A 17,183-nucleotide genomic window follows, 5' to 3' on the forward strand; every position below is an offset into this window, starting at 1 on the left:
TGCTCATGCTGGGGTGTCTGGCAATAGCTATAAGACCACCAAGAATGTCTTTTAAAATACGAATGTTACTTACATATCCCAGTTTGGAGCTATTCGCAAATGCTGGATTAGCAACTGGAACTAGAATTTAAAAAAGAAAAACATCAAAATGTAAGTTTTATTCATCAGGGCATCCATCCAAAGCAACGTCTGAATTAACAGGGAGTTTATATGGCTGAGATGAGATCTGACAGATGACAGACGTGCAAACAAGACAAACAAAAATAAATAGCAGGGCACTGGAGAGATGGCTCAGCAGTTAAGAGCATGTGCGCTTACAGAGAAGCCAGGTTCAATTCCCAGCACCCACAGTGTCTTACAAGCACCTGTAACTTCAGCTCCAGGGAATCTGACAACTTCTTCTGGCCTCCAAGAGCATCTGGCGCGCGCGCGCGCAAGCGCGCGCACACACGCACACGCACACATGCACATGCACACGCACACAAACATAATTAAAAAAAAAAACCAATCTTAAAAAAAAATAAGAACAAGATGTTTGATTTGTCCTACTACTCCCTAATATTTGACTCCCCACCCCCAAGAGACACCCACATACGGACTTAGGAGCAAAATAAACTGAAACTTCCTCAGCCAACTTGGGAGCCCAGTAGAAAACACCACCCAGTCACTGTCATTCCTCCCAGAGGATGGTTTGAGGAACTCTGCAAATCCCCAGGGGTTACCAATGAGGCCCACCAAAGAATAAATCTCCCAGGAAAACAGGAAGTGAAGACTCTGAGGTTTTATGTCCTTTCATACATCAGAAACTCTGTTGTCTGTCCAGGTGACCCACAGCAGCATGAAGGTCTGTCTCTTGGTTACAGACAGGTGCAATGGCTCCCAATCAACAAGGAACAAAAATGGCAGGTGGAATATTACAAAGCCACAGTTCGAAATCACCATCTACACAACTGCTTCAAGGAAGGAGTTGAGGGTAATTTTCATGAATCTACGATATCAATAAATCACCTTTTTTTGTAATTAAATCAAATTATAATTGTAACCAACTGGACCTTGTGACACAGGCCGATAATCCCAGCTACTTGGGAAGTTGAGGCAGGAGGAACATACGTTTGAGACCTGACTAGGCTACAGAATGAATTCAATGCAAGCATGGGAAACTTAAACAGTAGCTCAAAATAGAAACGAGGCTAGGGTGTGGCTCAGTGGTAGAGCACTTGCCTAGCCTGTGTAAGGCCCTAGGTTCAATCCCTAGTAACACTACAAAAATATAGATAGATAGACAGACAGACAAATAGACAGATAGATAGATAGATATGATAGATAGACAGACAAATAGATAGAGAGACAAACAGATGAATGAATAAATAAATAAACTGTTTAGTCCATGGTTTACTGTTTTCATTGTCTCAGTGCCAGAAGGCAGTACCCCATGCTGTGGTCAGGCGAAGGAACCACTCTACTACTGAGCTGAACCTCAGGCCCCAAGCTCTTGTACTAGTGTCTTCAAAATACAAAAGCCGGTTGGGCAGTGGTGGCACACACCTTTAACCCCAGCACTTGGGAGGCAGATCTCTATGAGTTCGAGGCCAGCCTGGTCTACAGAGCAAGATCCAGGACAGGTACCAAAACTACACAGAGAAACCCTGTCTCGAAAAAAAAAAAAAAATACAGAAGTCACCAGCAGGAGGCAGGTGGCGGGTCCCTGGGAGGCACTTTACCCTGCAGTACCTACCAGTGGGGAGTGGAGCAGCCTGGTGGCCACCTCCTTGTGAGTAGCCACCACACACAGATAGCACAGGAGGTTCAGCTTGGCCCGCGACACCCCTGTGCTCTTCTCACTGGAGTCGATCTGGGAGCACACTTGCTGCAGGAAATCATTCCAGTCTTGGTCCTTCAAAATCAGCAACTTATCCACTGTGGAAGGAAGGAGCAGAGGGAGCGTGAGTAACATAGAAAGGGCTGAGCAGACACTGTGTGAGAAGCAGAAGAACACAGAACTTCAGAGCTGGGACAGGGATCAAACACATGACAGTGTCAACCGAAAAGACACCAAACCCCAGCCCCACTCTGAGGAGACATCCCAGAGAGACTTCTTAACTAAGTCAGTGAACTGCCAAAACAATAATAGTGATAATAATAACAGTAATAGTAGTAACATCTTTAGCTGTAGAGAGCTAGGGAGACAGCAGGCCTTGCAAGCATGAGGACGTGAGCATGATGCCAGAGTCCACCTAAAAATGCCGTGCACGTGACCCTGGCACTCAGGAGGTTGTGACCCTGGCACTCAGGAAGTGGAGATCCTGGCACTCAGGAGGTTGTGACCCTGGCACTCAGGAGGTTGTGACCCTGGCACTCAGGAGGTTGTGACCCTGGCACTCAGGAGGTGGAGACAGGAGGCTCCCTGGGGCTCCCTGGGGCCAGTCTAGCTTGACTGGAGGTCTCCAGACCAAATGAGGACCCTGTCCCAAAAGAGGAGGACGGCATGTCTAAGGACAGCACTGGAAGCCATCCTCAGGCATATGTGTTCACGCTTGCACATGTGCAACCACACACACACACACACACACACACACACACACACACACACGTATGTCCACACGCATCTACACACATTTTTAGAAGTCTAATAAAATTACTGTTAAACATACCCAGGTCAGCAGGGTGGCTGGCAAAACCTGGGACTCCAGCCTCCAGGTTTGCACACAAACCAAAGACCAACCAGGAACGGCATCTAAATGCACCGATTCTGGCTGGTCTCCATTTATAAAATTACAAATGTGGGGCTGGAGGGATGGCTCAGCGTTTAAGAGCACTGGCTGCTCTTCCAGAGGTCCTGAGTTCAGTTCCCAGTAACCACGTGGTGGCTCACAGCCATCTGTAATGAGATCTGGCAGCCCTCTTCTGACAAGCAGGCAGAATACTGTATACATAATAAATCTTTTTCAAAAACATTACAAATGTTCTCTAACTCTCAGGGGAAGGACTGAGTGATACCCTGGGTTTTCATGCAAAGGTCCTTGGTTCTGGCCACACTTGGTGCTGCTTCACTTTGGTCCCTCAAAACATCCCTCCTTGGGGCTCACTCTTGGTTTGCATCCACGAGCTTGACCTGTACAGACTTTTAAGTTGGTTTCTTTAAGTCTGCATCTATTCTGTTCATTGTGAATTTGGTTCCAATCACAGAGTGCCCGAGTCAAGGTGGAGAATTAGTCCACTAAAAAGATAAAACCAAAGTACACCTAAATTTCTGAGGTTCCCTCCAGGTAAGACATTCATAGGCTGAAGGGAAACAAACCACAGCTTTTAAGGGTCTCTACTCAGACACCATCCCCACTGGCTGTGGTGAGCCACGCCCCCACAGGGGTCAGCCACCCAGTCCTGCTCCCTACTGTCCTGATCCCTTAAACACAGCCCCAAACTTCTGACTGTTGGCACTCACACAGCACCATGCAAGACAGACATTTCACGGGGCAGAAGACTCTCCCCCAGCACCCCAGGAGCTTTCCCACCCGCAAGAGGGCGTTGGCCCAGAAGAAAGTCAACAGCTGACAAAGACACATTTGCAGGTGACTTCCACTGTACAGGGTGCAGCCCAAAAGCATTGACAAGAAAATAGGCAATTAGTTATTCTTTACACAAATATTCTGTTTGCAAGTAAATAAAGTTCATATTTACATCTGTTTACAAAGGTTTGATGAGCCGCACAACCTTACCAGAATATGCCGGTAGGTGCAAGATTTTTGGATCAAACTTGACTGCAGGTTGTTTCATTATCTACGGTAGGAAAAACGCTGTTGAGAAACTTCTTCAACTCAACAGTTGCCCTGCACCACAGACCAACAAGGCCAAAAATGTACAATATTAATCTTAACTGTCATCAAAGGGATCCAGGCCAGGTGTGGGACACCCTCAATGTCCCCAGCCCCAGGAGGTACAGGCAGGGGGGCTGAGAGTAAGCTGTAGAGCGAGTCCCTATCTCAAAGCACCGGCAAGGAAAATAATTCAACAGCGCCAGTGGAGATTAAAAGACATAAAGATAGATTGCTTCTTTCCATTTCAACCAATATCTTAAGACAAAGCCTCACAGGAGCTCTGCCCGCCAACTGGCTAATCTGCCTCTCATTAGAAATCAGGGCATCTGAAAAGTATCTACTGGGTCCTGCCCTAAGGAGTGCAAAGTCATTAAACATGTGACCCTGCAGTCAGAGATCTGAGACTCTGAATGGGAAACAAGGCAAACAGATATTAAACAATAAAATTCTTAATATTCAGCCGGGCGGTGGTGGCGCACGCCTTTAATCCCAGCACTCGGGAGACAGAGCCAGGCGGATCTCTGTGAGTTCGAGGCCAGCCTGGTCTATAATAGAGCGAGATCCAGGAAAGGCGCAAAGCTACATGGAGAAACCTTGTCTCAAAAAAAAAAAAAAAAAAAAAAATTCTTAATATTCAACAATTCAAAACAGGCAGGACAAAATTATAGACAAACTTCATAGACAAAAATTTCTTAAAAACAACAAAGAAGCAAGTAGTTAGGCTGATGTGACATGGACATGGTCAGTGGGAGGGTGGAAGGTGGGCTGAGGTCTTGATGTGACGTGGACAGGGTCAGCGGGAGGGTGGAAGGTGGGCTGAGGTCTTGATGTGGCGTGGACAGGTTCAGTGGAAGAAAATCAGACTGAGGTGTAAAAGGACAGTCAGGACTTGGCGGTATTTGAGAAGGGAAGAGTCATTCCAGAAGATAGTAACATGTAAATAGTCTATCACACACTTCATTTGAGAAATGGAAGTTTAGATCAGTGGGCCCTACACCTTGAGAGCTGAACACGCCTTCTGCAGAACTCTGTGTGTGCCTTAACACTCACGACCAACAGTGTTCTTGACAAAAATGATAAAATGACAGTCTCTCTCCAATCTGATGCTGTAATTCATGTTATTCCAATGACGAGAAAAGCTCAGAGAAATTTTAACGAAAAACACTCCACAAAATACCTGACCATCACTCAGCAGAGTGTGTCCCCGGCTGTGACAGACAGGGACAGACTACAAGATATGGAGGAGGCTCAAGGGTGACAAAGGACATCAGAGGTACAGTGTGTGGAATCAGTGGGAGCACTGAGGCCATTAACTTGGGCCTGCTAACCCAAGGGCCTCAGGAGACTCAGGCTGGGCAAAGTAATAGCAAGCAAGGCCTCCTCGAACCCGAACCTTCTCCCTGAGTCTAAAACTAACTTTTAAAATATAGTTTTAAAATGTTTAGATAAAAATAGTTTAAGGCCAGGCAGTGGTGGTGCACGCCTTTAATTCTAGCACTTGGGAGGCAGAGGCAGGCAGATCTCTGAGTTTGAGGCCAGCCTGGGCTACAGAGAGAAACCCTACCTGCGGGGGGGGGGGGGGGGGGGGGGGGGGGGGGGGGGCAGGGCTAAAAACCAAACATTTCTCAGAAACCTTGAGTAAGGAAATAAAGGAAGAGACTCACAGCCAATGGAATCCCAGGCTGCTCTGAAAAGCCCACTGGAGAACACTCCACTACACATCAGGCCTAGTGAATCCAGACTCTGCCAGACTCTGACTCATGGGAGACTCCATTCTGGGAGATGGTTATGTAAGGCAAAGGCTGTCTACCTAGGAAATCAACATGCTCCACAAGAGCAATTTGGAAATTCCACAAATTAATTAGCAGGAAGGACAAAACAGAGCGGGAGGCAGAAGGTGAGCGTAGGGGGCTGGAATTCAAAGTGACGGACAGAGACGATGCTTTACAGAGTCCTGGTCACCCTCAGCAACACACTGTTGTTACAGAAGCAGAGAGCACACCAGGAGCTGAGACCCCAGGCCACACTGTCTCCCCCATCAGTCTGGACACCATGTAAGAGACCGGGTCTGTGTGACCTGCCGGCTCTTCCCCAGGTAGTGAGCCCTGCTCAGCCACACCCTAGTGACCTGAGCATCTAGTGGGACTGAGAGCTGAGGTCTGGGGTCTGGAGGTTGGTGGCCCTCCTCAGCAAGTGACAAGTGTGATTAAGCAGGATGAGAAATCCCCACTGCAGAGGTGTGCGAGCTGAGGGAGAGCTGCAGAGTGCCCACTGCAGGGGTGTGTGAGCTGAGGGAGAGCTGCAGAGTGCCCACTGCAGGGGTGTGTGAGCTGAGAGCAGAGGGCTGCAGAGTGCCCGCTGCAGGGGTGTGTGAGCTGAGAGAGAGCTGCAGAGTGCCCACTGCAGGGGTGTGTGAGCTGAGAGCAGAGGGCTGCAGAGTACCCACTGCAGGGGTGTGTGAGCTGAGAGCAGAGGGCTGCAGAGTGCCCGCTGCAGGGGTGTGTGAGCTGAGAGCAGAGGGCTGCAGAGTACCCACTGCAGGGGTGTGTGAGCTGAGAGCAGAGGGCTGCAGAGTGCCTGCTGCAGGGGTGTGTGAGCTGAGAGCAGAGGGCTGCAGAGTGCCTGCTGCAGAGGTGTGTGAGCTGAGAGCAGAGGGCTGCAGAGTACCCACTGCAGGGGTGTGTGAGCTGAGAGCAGAGGGCTGCAGAGTGCCTGCTGCAGGGGTGTGTGAGCTGAGAGCAGAGGGCTGCAGAGTGCCTGCTGCAGAGGTGTGTGAGCTGAGGGAGAGCTGCAGAGTGCCTGCTGCAGAGGTGTGTGAGCTGAGGGAGAGCTGCAGAGTGCCTGCTGCAGAGGTGTGTGAGCTGAGGGAGAGCTGCAGAGTGCCTGCTGCAGAGGTGTGTGAGCTGAGAGCAGAGGGCTGCAGAGTACCCACTGCAGGGGTGTGTGAGCTGAGAGCAGAGGGCTGCAGAGTACCCACTGCAGGGGTGTGTGAGCTGAGAGCAGAGGGCTGCAGAGTACCCACTGCAGGGGTGTGTGAGCTGAGAGCAGAGGGCTGCAGAGTACCCACTGCAGGGGTGTGCGAGCTGAGAGCAGAGGGCTGCAGAGTGCCCACTGCAGGGGTGTGCGAGCTGAGAGCAGAGGGCTGCAGAGTACCCACTGCAGGGGTGTGCGAGCTGAGAGAGAGCTGCAGAGTGCCTGCTGCAGAGGTGTGTGAGCTGAGGGAGAGCTGCAGAGTGCCTGCTGCAGAGGTGTGTGAGCTGAGAGAGAGCTGCAGAGTGCCCACTGCAGGGGTGTGCGAGCTGAGGGAGAGCTGCAGAGTGCCTGCTGCAGAGGTGTGTGAGCTGAGAGAGAGCTGCAGAGTGCCCACTGCAGGGGTGTGTGAGCTGAGAGCAGAGGGCTGCAGAGTGCCCACTGCAGGGGTGTGTGAGCTGAGGGAGGGCAGGGCTGCAGAGTACCCACTGCAGGGGTGTGTGAGCTGAGGGAGGGCAGGGCTGCAGAGTGCCCGCTGCAGGGGTGTGCGAGCTGAGGGAGGGCAGGGCTGCAGAGTGCCCACTGCAGGGGTGTGTGAGCTGAGGGAGAGCTGCAGAGTGCCCGCTGCAGAGGTGTGTGAGCTGAGGGAGGGCAGGGCTGCAACTGTGGCCATGTGGCACACAGGACAGGAAATAGTCAGTGAGGCAAGAATGTTCTGACATGCCCTCCCCCACCCTCCCCCAAATCCTCGAGTCTCTCTGCACCTTGGGGTTGTCGATAATTGGGGTAATCACAAGATCCGAGTCCGTGTAGATCAGCTCTCTCATCTGTGACTCCAGGGCACCCTGGCTCAGATGCCCACATGTCATCTGGAACAAGGACAAAAGTCACACTTCAATTTATAATGCAGAGTGACAGGCCAGCTGCTGAGGAGGGCGGGCTGTGTCGATGAACTTCAAGTGCCATGGAGACACTATCAGCCTGGCTGATCATCACACAAATCCTGAACTGTGCGTGCTGTTCCCATTTCATACATGAAAACGTCTCAGAAAGCCACTGGCCAGTCACACCAACAGCCCTCACCACTGACTGGCCAGTCACACCAACAGCCCTCACTGCTGACTGGCCAGTCACACCAACAGCCCTCACCGCTGACTGGCCAGTCACACCAACAGCCCTCATCACTGGGCTGGTCAGGGCTGCACTGCCAACCTCCCACACTGTGAGGTAAAGGCAACTTCACACTGGGTGGGGTTTAGCTTAGTTTTGTTCCTTATGATGGGTCCTGCTCCATTCTTCATCCACAAAACACGTAACTACTTCTGTCTTACTGAATATTGAAGAAATTAAATTCTAGTATTTTAAAAGGTCTGGCTGAAGTACTTTGCTCCTAAAGAATTAAACACTAGTATGTATATATTCTGCATTGTCTGTGGGGACATGCACAGGCACACAAATGCACATGCATACACACACACACACACACACAATAATAAAACAATTAATGACTATATGCTCTATAATTCCATTTACAAGAAATGTCCAGAACAGGCAGACTTAGAAGACCCATGGAGCAGGGGTGAGGAGAAGTGGAGGAGACTAAGGCTGACAGCCAACAGTTACAGGGCTTCTTTGCAGGATAATGAAAAAAGTTCTCAAATTGATTGTGATGACCTCACACAACCTATGAATCCAGTAAAAGCCCAGCAAACGTCCACTTTAAATGGTGAACTGCATTTCACGTCAATTATACCTCAATATATTCACTGCTGAAAAAAAAACCTCGAGGCAGCTACCAGGGACTTGGCCATGGTCAGTGCCACCATCACGGCAGGGTTCACAGGTCAACTTACAATTGTTTGATGAGCTTCTGTAATGTGTCCTAAATCCCACGGCTGCTCACCTTGGATAAAGGAGAGGTCTGTGGCCAGCTGGTGTCCTCACCCTCTCCGGGACTTAATCCCACCATGGCACTAGTCCTTGGAGTGGGTCGTGAACTGGAAAACAGGACAGCTTTCCATCAACGGTTACAGAAGCGATGCCCTCCCTCCGCCCCCTCTCCCAGCAGGAAGAGCGGCATGAGGCCTCCACGCCTCTTGCACAGGCACACAGCACAAAAAAGCTTGAAGCCTAATTTGTGTCTAATGACTCCATTGTTTTTGTAGCTGCTTCTTTTGAAAAGTGTTATTGCGTGTGGGTACACGTGCCTCACTCTCGTGGAGGTCGGAGGACAGTTCTGCACAGTTGGATCTCCCCCAACTCTGGTCTCTCCTCCCCAGCTCAGGTCTCCAGCTGTGTGGCCAACACCTTCACCTGCTGAGCATCTCATCAGCCTGGTAACTGCTCTGAGGGTCATGTTCTGGATAACCAACTACTTATTTCTAGATTGCATGCTACATACAGTCTTTTCTTTTTGTAATATTTGCTACATGTTTAATGTTTCATCAGCATCTGTTAATCATACTTAATAATGATATTTACAATGACACTTGTGTGCCTGTGACACACATCTGTTAGCCCCTGACTGGCCTCCCACTCTCCCCTTTATCGGAGTCCACTTATAAACCTAAAATATGCTAGAGGTTGTACAGTTCTAAGAGTCAATTTAAAGTGCCTAAAATAGATATAAATAAATTTAACATACTTTACACTCAAATACGCACAAAACAGATGAATAAATTTTAATATATTATTATAGTTTCAAATGAAATAAAAATCCTCCTATAAAGGCTTTCTTTTTCTTTTACGACACTGAGGATTGAACCTCAGACTTTGTGTGTTCCAAGCAAGCGCTCTACCAGCAAGACAGAGACCTACACATCCAGAAAAATCTTAAATCTATTGAATGTTAGTGTTTTCCATACATTGGCCCCTAATCACTTAAAGATAAACTGGGCTGTTGTTGTTCTTGTTTAATTATTTCAATGGTTATAAATATTGCTTGTGCCTCACATAAAATATATTTCAAGAAAAACACAACACACAGGCTGCAGCGTCACTCACTAGGAGTGCTCTTGCTTAGCATGTGTGGTAGCCGGCATGCCTGGCATGTGTGGTAGCCGGCATGCCTGGCATGTGTGGTAGCCGGCATGCCTGGCATGTGTGGTAGCCGGCATGCCTGGCATGTGTGGTAGCCGGCATGCCTGGCATGTGTGGTAGCCGGCATGCCTGGCATGTGTGGTAGCCGGCATGCCTGGCATGTGTGGTAGCCGGCATGCCTGGCATGTGTGGTAGCCGGCATGCCTGGCATGTGTGGTAGCCGGCATGCCTGGCATGTGTGGTAGCCGGCATGCCTGGCATGTGTGGTAGCCGGCATGCCTGGCATGTGTGGTAGCCGGCATGCCTGGCATGTGTGGTAGCCGGCATGCCTGGCATGTGTGGTACCCGGCATGCCTGGCATGTGTGGTACCCGGCATGCCTGGCATGTGTGACAGCCGGCATGCCTGGCATGTGTGACAGCCGGCATGCCTGGCATGTGTGGTAGCCGGCATGCCTGGCATGTGTGGTAGCCGGCATGCCTGGCATGTGTGGTAGCCGGCATGCCTGGCATGTGTGATAGCCGGCATGCCTGGCATGTGTGGTACCTGGCATGCCTGGCATGTGTGGTACCTGGCATGCCTGGCATGTGTGATAGCCGGCATGCCTGGCATGTGTGATAGCCGGCATGCCTGGCATGTGTGATAGCCGGCATGCCTGGCATGTGTGATAGCCGGCATGCCTGGCATGTGTGATAGCCGGCATGCCTGGCATGTGTGATAGCCGGCATGCCTGGCATGTGTGATAGCCGGCATGCCTGGCATGTGTGATAGCCGGCATGCCTGGCATGTGTGATAGCCGGCATGCCTGGCATGTGTGATAGCCGGCATGCCTGGCATGTGTGATAGCCGGCATGCCTGGCATGTGTGATAGCCGGCATGCTTGGCATGTGTGGTACCCGGCATGGATGGAAGAAAGGCAGTGGGAAGAAAGGAAGGAAGGAAGGAAGGAAGGAAGGAAGGAAGGAAGGAGGGGACTCCAACAAAAGAGGAGAATACAGCCCGTCCTTTCTATAAAACCTTTTCCAAATAAGGGGGCTGGACTTCTGAAATTTTAAATTCATTTTTATCAGAACATAAAGTTCCGAAAGAAAAGATTTTAATATTTACAAATACAAAAAGAATAAGCAGCTTTTTAAAATTATATGTATATGTGTGTCTATGCACATGAGTACAGTGCCCAAGGACGCCAGAAGAGGGCGTCTCATCCCATGGAGCTGGAGTTACAGATGGTTGTGAGCTGCCCAATGTGAGTCCTGGGAACTGAACTTGGATCCTCTAGGAGAGCAGCAAGTACTCTTAACCACTGATCCATTTCTCCAGACCCCAAATAGACAATTTTTAAAATATATACAAAACCTAGACTCCCCCGGGCAGCAGTTCCCTGTGGAGTGAAGGTGGCGGGTGGCACAAACACCATCCTCTATCTCTAGCAGTCTGCCCCCAGGACGGCACCCGTCCTCACTCTTCTCACAGCTGGGTTTCACATACCTGAGGAGAAATATGGATTCATTCAGCTGGCCCCCTGTGGCACTCTTGGGCCTCAGCTCAGTCGGGTTGTCTGCAGTAGAAGAGTAATATGTTATCCAGAAGGGACAGAAATCACCAAGAGAAGAACACAACACACAGACACGTGAACCAAGCCTTACCCAGCCTGAAAGACGGGCTGAGCCGAGGAGCCGCCTTCTGCCCTTTCCCCTGTCCATTCTGAGGGCTTTGCGAAAGCCCCCTGGAATCCTGTGGTCCAGAACATTCCATGACATTTCTGCTGCTGGACAGGAAAAATCAGTACAAGCTCACTTCAGACTCCCTTTGGTTTTGTAAACAGCACAGAAGGTATCCAACATGACTGCACGACGTCTTAGCCTACCAAGTCACGGAACTGGGCAAGCACAATTTCCCAGTGGGCAGCTACAGTCAGCCCTTTCTAGACGTGAGGCATCTAGACCTACGGGTCTAAAAACCTTTCTCTGACAAACAGTCAGTAGCAGACAGACAGACACCAGACCATGGAGTACATCAAAAACCAGCATTAGGTTTCCCTTCCTGTCACTTGGCCTGGGGTCAAAGTTGACAAGCCATGGAAACTAGCTGTAAGAGAAGCTGGTCTGTTGATGCCCCAAAGAACAGAAGTGAGGGGTCGCTGAGGCGGAAGAGGGCAGAGAAATCCCCTGTTTGCTCTAGTTTCTTTTATCCCTGTTCATCTGCTGCTAGGAAACCCTGAAACTGCCCCCTGGGGACAGCAGTAGCTGCTGGCCACTGCCTGATTCTCTGAGAGGAATCCTCTCTCTGGCAGAAAGCTAGGATGCCAGGAACATGAGCCACATCCCCCACCCCACCCCATTCCTTCCTGCCCTTCCACCATCCCAAAGGCATCCAGCAAGACATACTTCCCGAGGGGTCAGAATATCAGGTTGGCTCCATGTTTAAAGGCCAACCACCCTAATCTCTCACAGTAACTGCAGGACTGGGGAGTGAGACGATCTCGTCCTACCTAGCGTTCGCTCAGACTGAAAGATGGCTGCTCCAAAGCCTCCAGCCCACATCATCAAACCAAACAAAGACAGTGCTTTCAGCCCGAAACCCAAGGAAGGAGGCTGGCTTCCGTCACTGCCAACACAAGTGTGCTACTCGAAGTCCTCACAAGAACAGTACATCAGAAAAACAAACAAGACACAGACTGAAGAGGAAGAATCGCATCATGCAGCAGCAAATGGAAACACTTTGATTTCTAATTTAGAATATAGGGAATTATCATCAATAGAGGGGTCTTTTTCAGCTTTCTAAATGTCTGTGTGTGTGTTGTCCAGTATTTATTCCCTACAGCTGTGATGGGACAGCATAGCAGGGGTATTCTCTCCTTCCTGCCCCATAAATCCTCCCTTTCCCCCTTTTTCTCTCCTCCCCCCACCACACACACACACACACACACACAGAGCACACTTTGGAGATGAGGAACTAAAGGTCAGAGGTATCCTGGCTTGCTGACACCAACAGTCAAGGCCTGGAGCCCAATCTGCTGACACCACCTCAGCTTCTCTAAGTGATGCTGGCCCGGAAGGTGGCACTCTGGCCCAGCTCTGAAGCTCCACAGAGCAGAGGACAATGGTGAGAACGTGGCGGCTGCACCCTGCGTCACACACACTCATGATCAACAAACTCCTGCTTCTCTACACAACACACTGAATTTGGCAAGATTAAAAACAATTAGCAGTCACTTACCACTGAGCCAACCGGGCGGGGGGGGGGGGGCACGGCTTGGCCAACACTGGTGAGCAATGGGGGAGTCGGCCAACACCACCCCTGTGCCTACCGTCTGACACAGAGATTTCATAACAACAATGCAAAGCCTGGGCAGGGCACACTAGATGACTGTGTCACACATGACTACCACATCCTTAGTGCTTTGAACTAACTTTGGGTCACTTGGGTACGCAGCCACAGAAGGCTGGCAGGAAAGCCCTCTACACTCAGGCTGACAACTCCATTTTGACATTTCCAGAAAATGAACAAAACGGAGAACTGATACATCATGACTAAACCTGTCTTGAGGAGTCCTAATTAAGCAGATGTTAGGTACCACCGACCAGTTGGCAGAGCGGCACCAGGCAGGGCACTACCTGAAGATGCAGTCCTCAGAGGCCGAGGCCGAGGCCGAGGCTGAGTCTTCTCTCCGCAGGGCGTCCTTCCAGAAGGAGTGCTGCAGGACTCCCTCCCACGATAATCTTTAGGAAACACAGGGGCACAGCTCATGAAGGGAGCCCAGACCTGACGACGCAGTGTGCCATCAGACCTGACCCACAGTGTGCCATCAGACCTGACCCACAGTGTGCCATCAGACCTGACCCACAGTGTGCCATCAGACCTGACCCACAGTGTGCCATCAGACCCCACCATTCACCAACATCACCCTCTCAAGTTGCTTTATGTCACTCTTTCGGTGTGAAATTAATATTCCTTAGCAAAAGGAAAAAGTCAGAAACCTTAACGGCTATAGAACAAAACTAAGGATTTGGAGTTTCAAGTTCACAACCCTCACAATCCACTAAGCCTAATAAAAAAGTTCTTAGGTTTTCCAACCAATGTAGGAAGGGACGCTATCGTCAATTTGAAATTTTAAGATAAATCACTAAATATCAAATTACAGTCTGTCCCCCTTTATCTTACTAACTGATCAAGATTGTTTTAGTTGGCTGTGTGGCTGGAATGTGAGCTGTCCCCCTGAGATCTGTGTGCACACTCATTCCCTGCTGGTGGTTGTTCAGAGAGGCTGTGGAGCCTGCAGGAGGAGGGGCCTAGCTGGGAGGAAGTGGGTCGTGGGGGCTGATGGACAGGCCTGGACATGTCCTAACCTGGTCCCACTCCTTGTCTGCTCTCTGCTTCCTGACTGGAGACACAATGTGACCAGCTGCCTCATGCTCTGGCTGCTGCCTCGCCCCACCATGAAAACCTCGGTCCTGCCTCAACTGTGAGCCCGAATCAGCCCTTCTCCTTCACTTGATTTGAAGCTTGTCACTGCGGCAAGAAGCATCCCTATGGAGCTGAGCCCCTAACTGTCCAAGTGTGCAAGTGTGCACACTGCACCGAAGAGAACTGAGCCCCTAACTGTCCAAGTGTGCAAGTGTGCACACTGCACCGAAGGGAGCTGAGCCCCTTACTGTCCAAGTGTGCAAGTGTGCACACTGCACCGAAGGGAACTGAGCCCCTAACTGTCCAAGTGTGCAAGTGTGCACACTGCACCGAAGGGAGCTGAGCCCCTTACTGTCCGAGTGTGCAAGTGTGCACACTGCACCGAAGGGAGCTGAGCGCCTAACTGTCCAAGTGTGCAAGTGTGCACACTGCACCAATGGAAACTGAGCCCCTTACTGTCCAAGTGTGTAAGTGTGCACACTGGGCTGAAGGCAGCAGAGCTCAGTGGAAGGACACTCCTCCAACATCCAAAGAATACAGGGAGGAACAAGAGGATTCTGAGGAAGAGGAAGAGGAGGTGGAGGGAAAGAGAGGAAGGAGGCGCAGGTGGTGTTGATCTGTGATCACAGTGCAGGAGGCTGGGGAGGGACCAATCTGAGCCATACATGGAAACCCTCATCTCAAAAAAAAGAGAGTGAGAGGGGAGGGAAGGGAAAAACTTTATATCCGTGTAAGGGAAAGCGGGTCTCCACTCCTCACCCACACAACGCTGTCCGTACCTTTTCTGAGGATCCTTCTGTAGTAATCCATCCAGCAAATTAATGAAATCTGAGGATGCTTTGGGGAATGAAGAATCTGCAAACAAAAGGTTTTTCTAAAATGAAGACGGTGGTGAGAGGAACCTACAAACGTGGACTGTGTTACTGTCCATCAGCAACATCTAAAGCAGCAGCATCTAAGCCTTCAGACTTGAACAGACAGACTGAACCCATGAACCACAGTACAGCGTGTGAGTCACAGAGGACCAGTGTGCAGAGCAGAGACACAAACCTCTAACCCAGATCTCACATGTGCATCTTCACGACTCGGTTTTAACTGCCCCAGAACATCCCATCCCTGAAATAACGGCACTGAGGGTTGCCAGCCAGAGCCTCACACCGGGTCTTCGGTGGTTAGCCGGACCTTATTCTCTGAAACATTCCGAATTTTGCCAGCTTTGCTCTGTAATTCACTGTAACTCTGATCCTGGCAAGCCCTCCTTTCTTTGGAAAAATGTCAACAAGGAACTAACAACAGTGAGCACTGGGACATGACGGAACTGTCCCCACTCTGTGGGTCCCACAGATGGGTATGCACTGTGACCATCTCCAGTTGTGGGTGGAAGAAGTAGCCAGGACAATATGACCTAAGAAACAGCTGGGTACCCTTTCATGGAGCATCAATACACACAGAACGCTGGCTGCTGTGGCTACAGTCTGAGGACAAGCTCTGTGCAATGAGCCACAGCTGTACGGAAGTATTTGGACTCACCAATAGGAAAACTGAGAAACGCTTCACCTCTTCCTACTGAGAAGCAACCCTGAAATAATCATATGTGGCAGGAACACACACACCCTTTAAAATCTTTCAACAGACTTCTTGTGCTAATTCGTGTTTTTAAATGAGGGAAGCTGTTAGTATGACTTGGTTTTCACTTTCAGTATCGAAAACAAGAAATGTACTGATTTGAAGCTGCTATCACATGTAGCTTTGAGGGCTGTGATTGGTGAAAACAGCCTGGGTGAAGGTGGGCTTCCAGTCGGGTAAGATGATTGGCTGTGCTCACCTACCCTTTGGGACCGGCGGCAGTGGGTCTTCATACAGAATCTTCTCAATTAACTCTGACACGGTTTCTGAGAAGAATGGAGGCTTGCCTGAAATCACATGAACTTGCAGATCAGTTTGCCATCCACACTAATCCCAAGCTTAACTACAGGTATCCCAGGGGAATGTACACTATCGTAAATACAAGATTTACATGATTTGTGGGGAAAGGCAATACCTGACAAGCACACCAGGCTATGAACTTCCATCCTTCTCAAATGCAAAAGTAGTTTTCCAAGTCAATACTCAAGTTCACACAGGGTAAGCACCATGAGCAAGGGCCTCATCAGCCCTCAATACGTTGGAGTCACTGGCTCACAAGCCACAATCTGACTTTCTACTAATACTCTCCAATGGTCAGGCACACTTCAACACTGCAGATAAGTATGAAGAGTCACTGCCAGTCAGAATGCTCACGAGCCTTCCTAAGTCTAACATTAAGCAATTAAGTTGAAACTGTTTACACAAAAATTGTCTAAAACCAGTTTTGAGATACCTGGTAGGTCAGGCACTTGAAAACAACACACAAAACTCAGTTTGCTCTTGGTTTTAGTATAGTTTTGATTTTATAATGAACCAAACACCATCACCTGAGAACATTTCATAAAGCAGACAGCCCAAAGACCAGAGGTCACTGGCGACAGAAAAGTCTGTTCCCTTCATGATTTCCGGTGCCGCATATATTGGGGAGCCTGGAAACCAAAGACAAGAACAGCTCGGTTAGGCATCTGAGTTATCTCCAGCACAAAGAGCCACAGAGATGGAAAGACACAGGGAAATGTAGCATGTACCATAAGGATAGAATTTCTGGGAGCCAGTGAGATGGCTCAGTGGCCAGAGGTACTTGACACCAAGACTGATGACCTGAGTTCAATCCTCCGGACCGGCACAACAGAAGAGAACTGACTCCTTCAAGCTGCCCTCCGACCTCCACTCACGGTGGCACAGACATGCCCACATATCCACTCCTCTGTGTGTGTTTGTATGTGTGTATGTGTGTGGTGTGTGTGTGTGTGTATGTGGGTGCATGTGCATCAAATTTAGGTAGAAGCTAGATGTTGACTTGACATTTGGTGACTTCCTCAGTCAC

The 17,183-nt window shown here is 49.8% G+C and overlaps 1 protein-coding gene across 9 annotated transcripts in view; it reads right to left on the minus strand.

Moving 5' to 3' along the window:
• The window catches only part of Ulk4 (unc-51 like kinase 4), a 336,112-nt gene that overhangs the window by 304,341 nt on the left and 14,588 nt on the right, over positions 1-17,183 (minus strand). For 8 of the 9 annotated variants that reach the window (XR_008215107.1, XR_008215108.1, XM_052724631.1 and 5 more), the window contains exons 6-16: positions 16,684-16,785; positions 16,060-16,143; positions 15,010-15,085; positions 13,441-13,545; positions 11,470-11,591; positions 11,312-11,381; positions 8,689-8,782; positions 7,550-7,654; positions 3,717-3,777; positions 1,736-1,917; positions 74-120 (exon numbers count right to left, since the gene is read on the minus strand). Coding sequence is in view for 7 of the 9 variants with exons in the window: in XM_052724631.1 (XP_052580591.1) it covers positions 74-120; positions 1,736-1,917; positions 3,717-3,777; positions 7,550-7,654; positions 8,689-8,782; positions 11,312-11,381; positions 11,470-11,591; positions 13,441-13,545; positions 15,010-15,085; positions 16,060-16,143; positions 16,684-16,785 (1,048 nt within the window). In the remaining 2 variants the exon portion in view is untranslated. The remainder of the gene's footprint in view (positions 1-73; positions 121-1,735; positions 1,918-3,716; positions 3,778-7,549; positions 7,655-8,688; positions 8,783-11,311; positions 11,382-11,469; positions 11,592-13,440; positions 13,546-15,009; positions 15,086-16,059; positions 16,144-16,683; positions 16,786-17,183) is intronic. The other variant, XM_052724642.1, reaches the window with a different exon arrangement.

The sequence above is a fragment of the Peromyscus californicus genome, unplaced genomic scaffold (genome assembly GCF_007827085.1).
Source record: "Peromyscus californicus insignis strain IS unplaced genomic scaffold, ASM782708v3 Scaffold_11__1_contigs__length_118956290, whole genome shotgun sequence".
Classification (NCBI taxonomy): domain Eukaryota; kingdom Metazoa; phylum Chordata; class Mammalia; order Rodentia; family Cricetidae; genus Peromyscus; species Peromyscus californicus.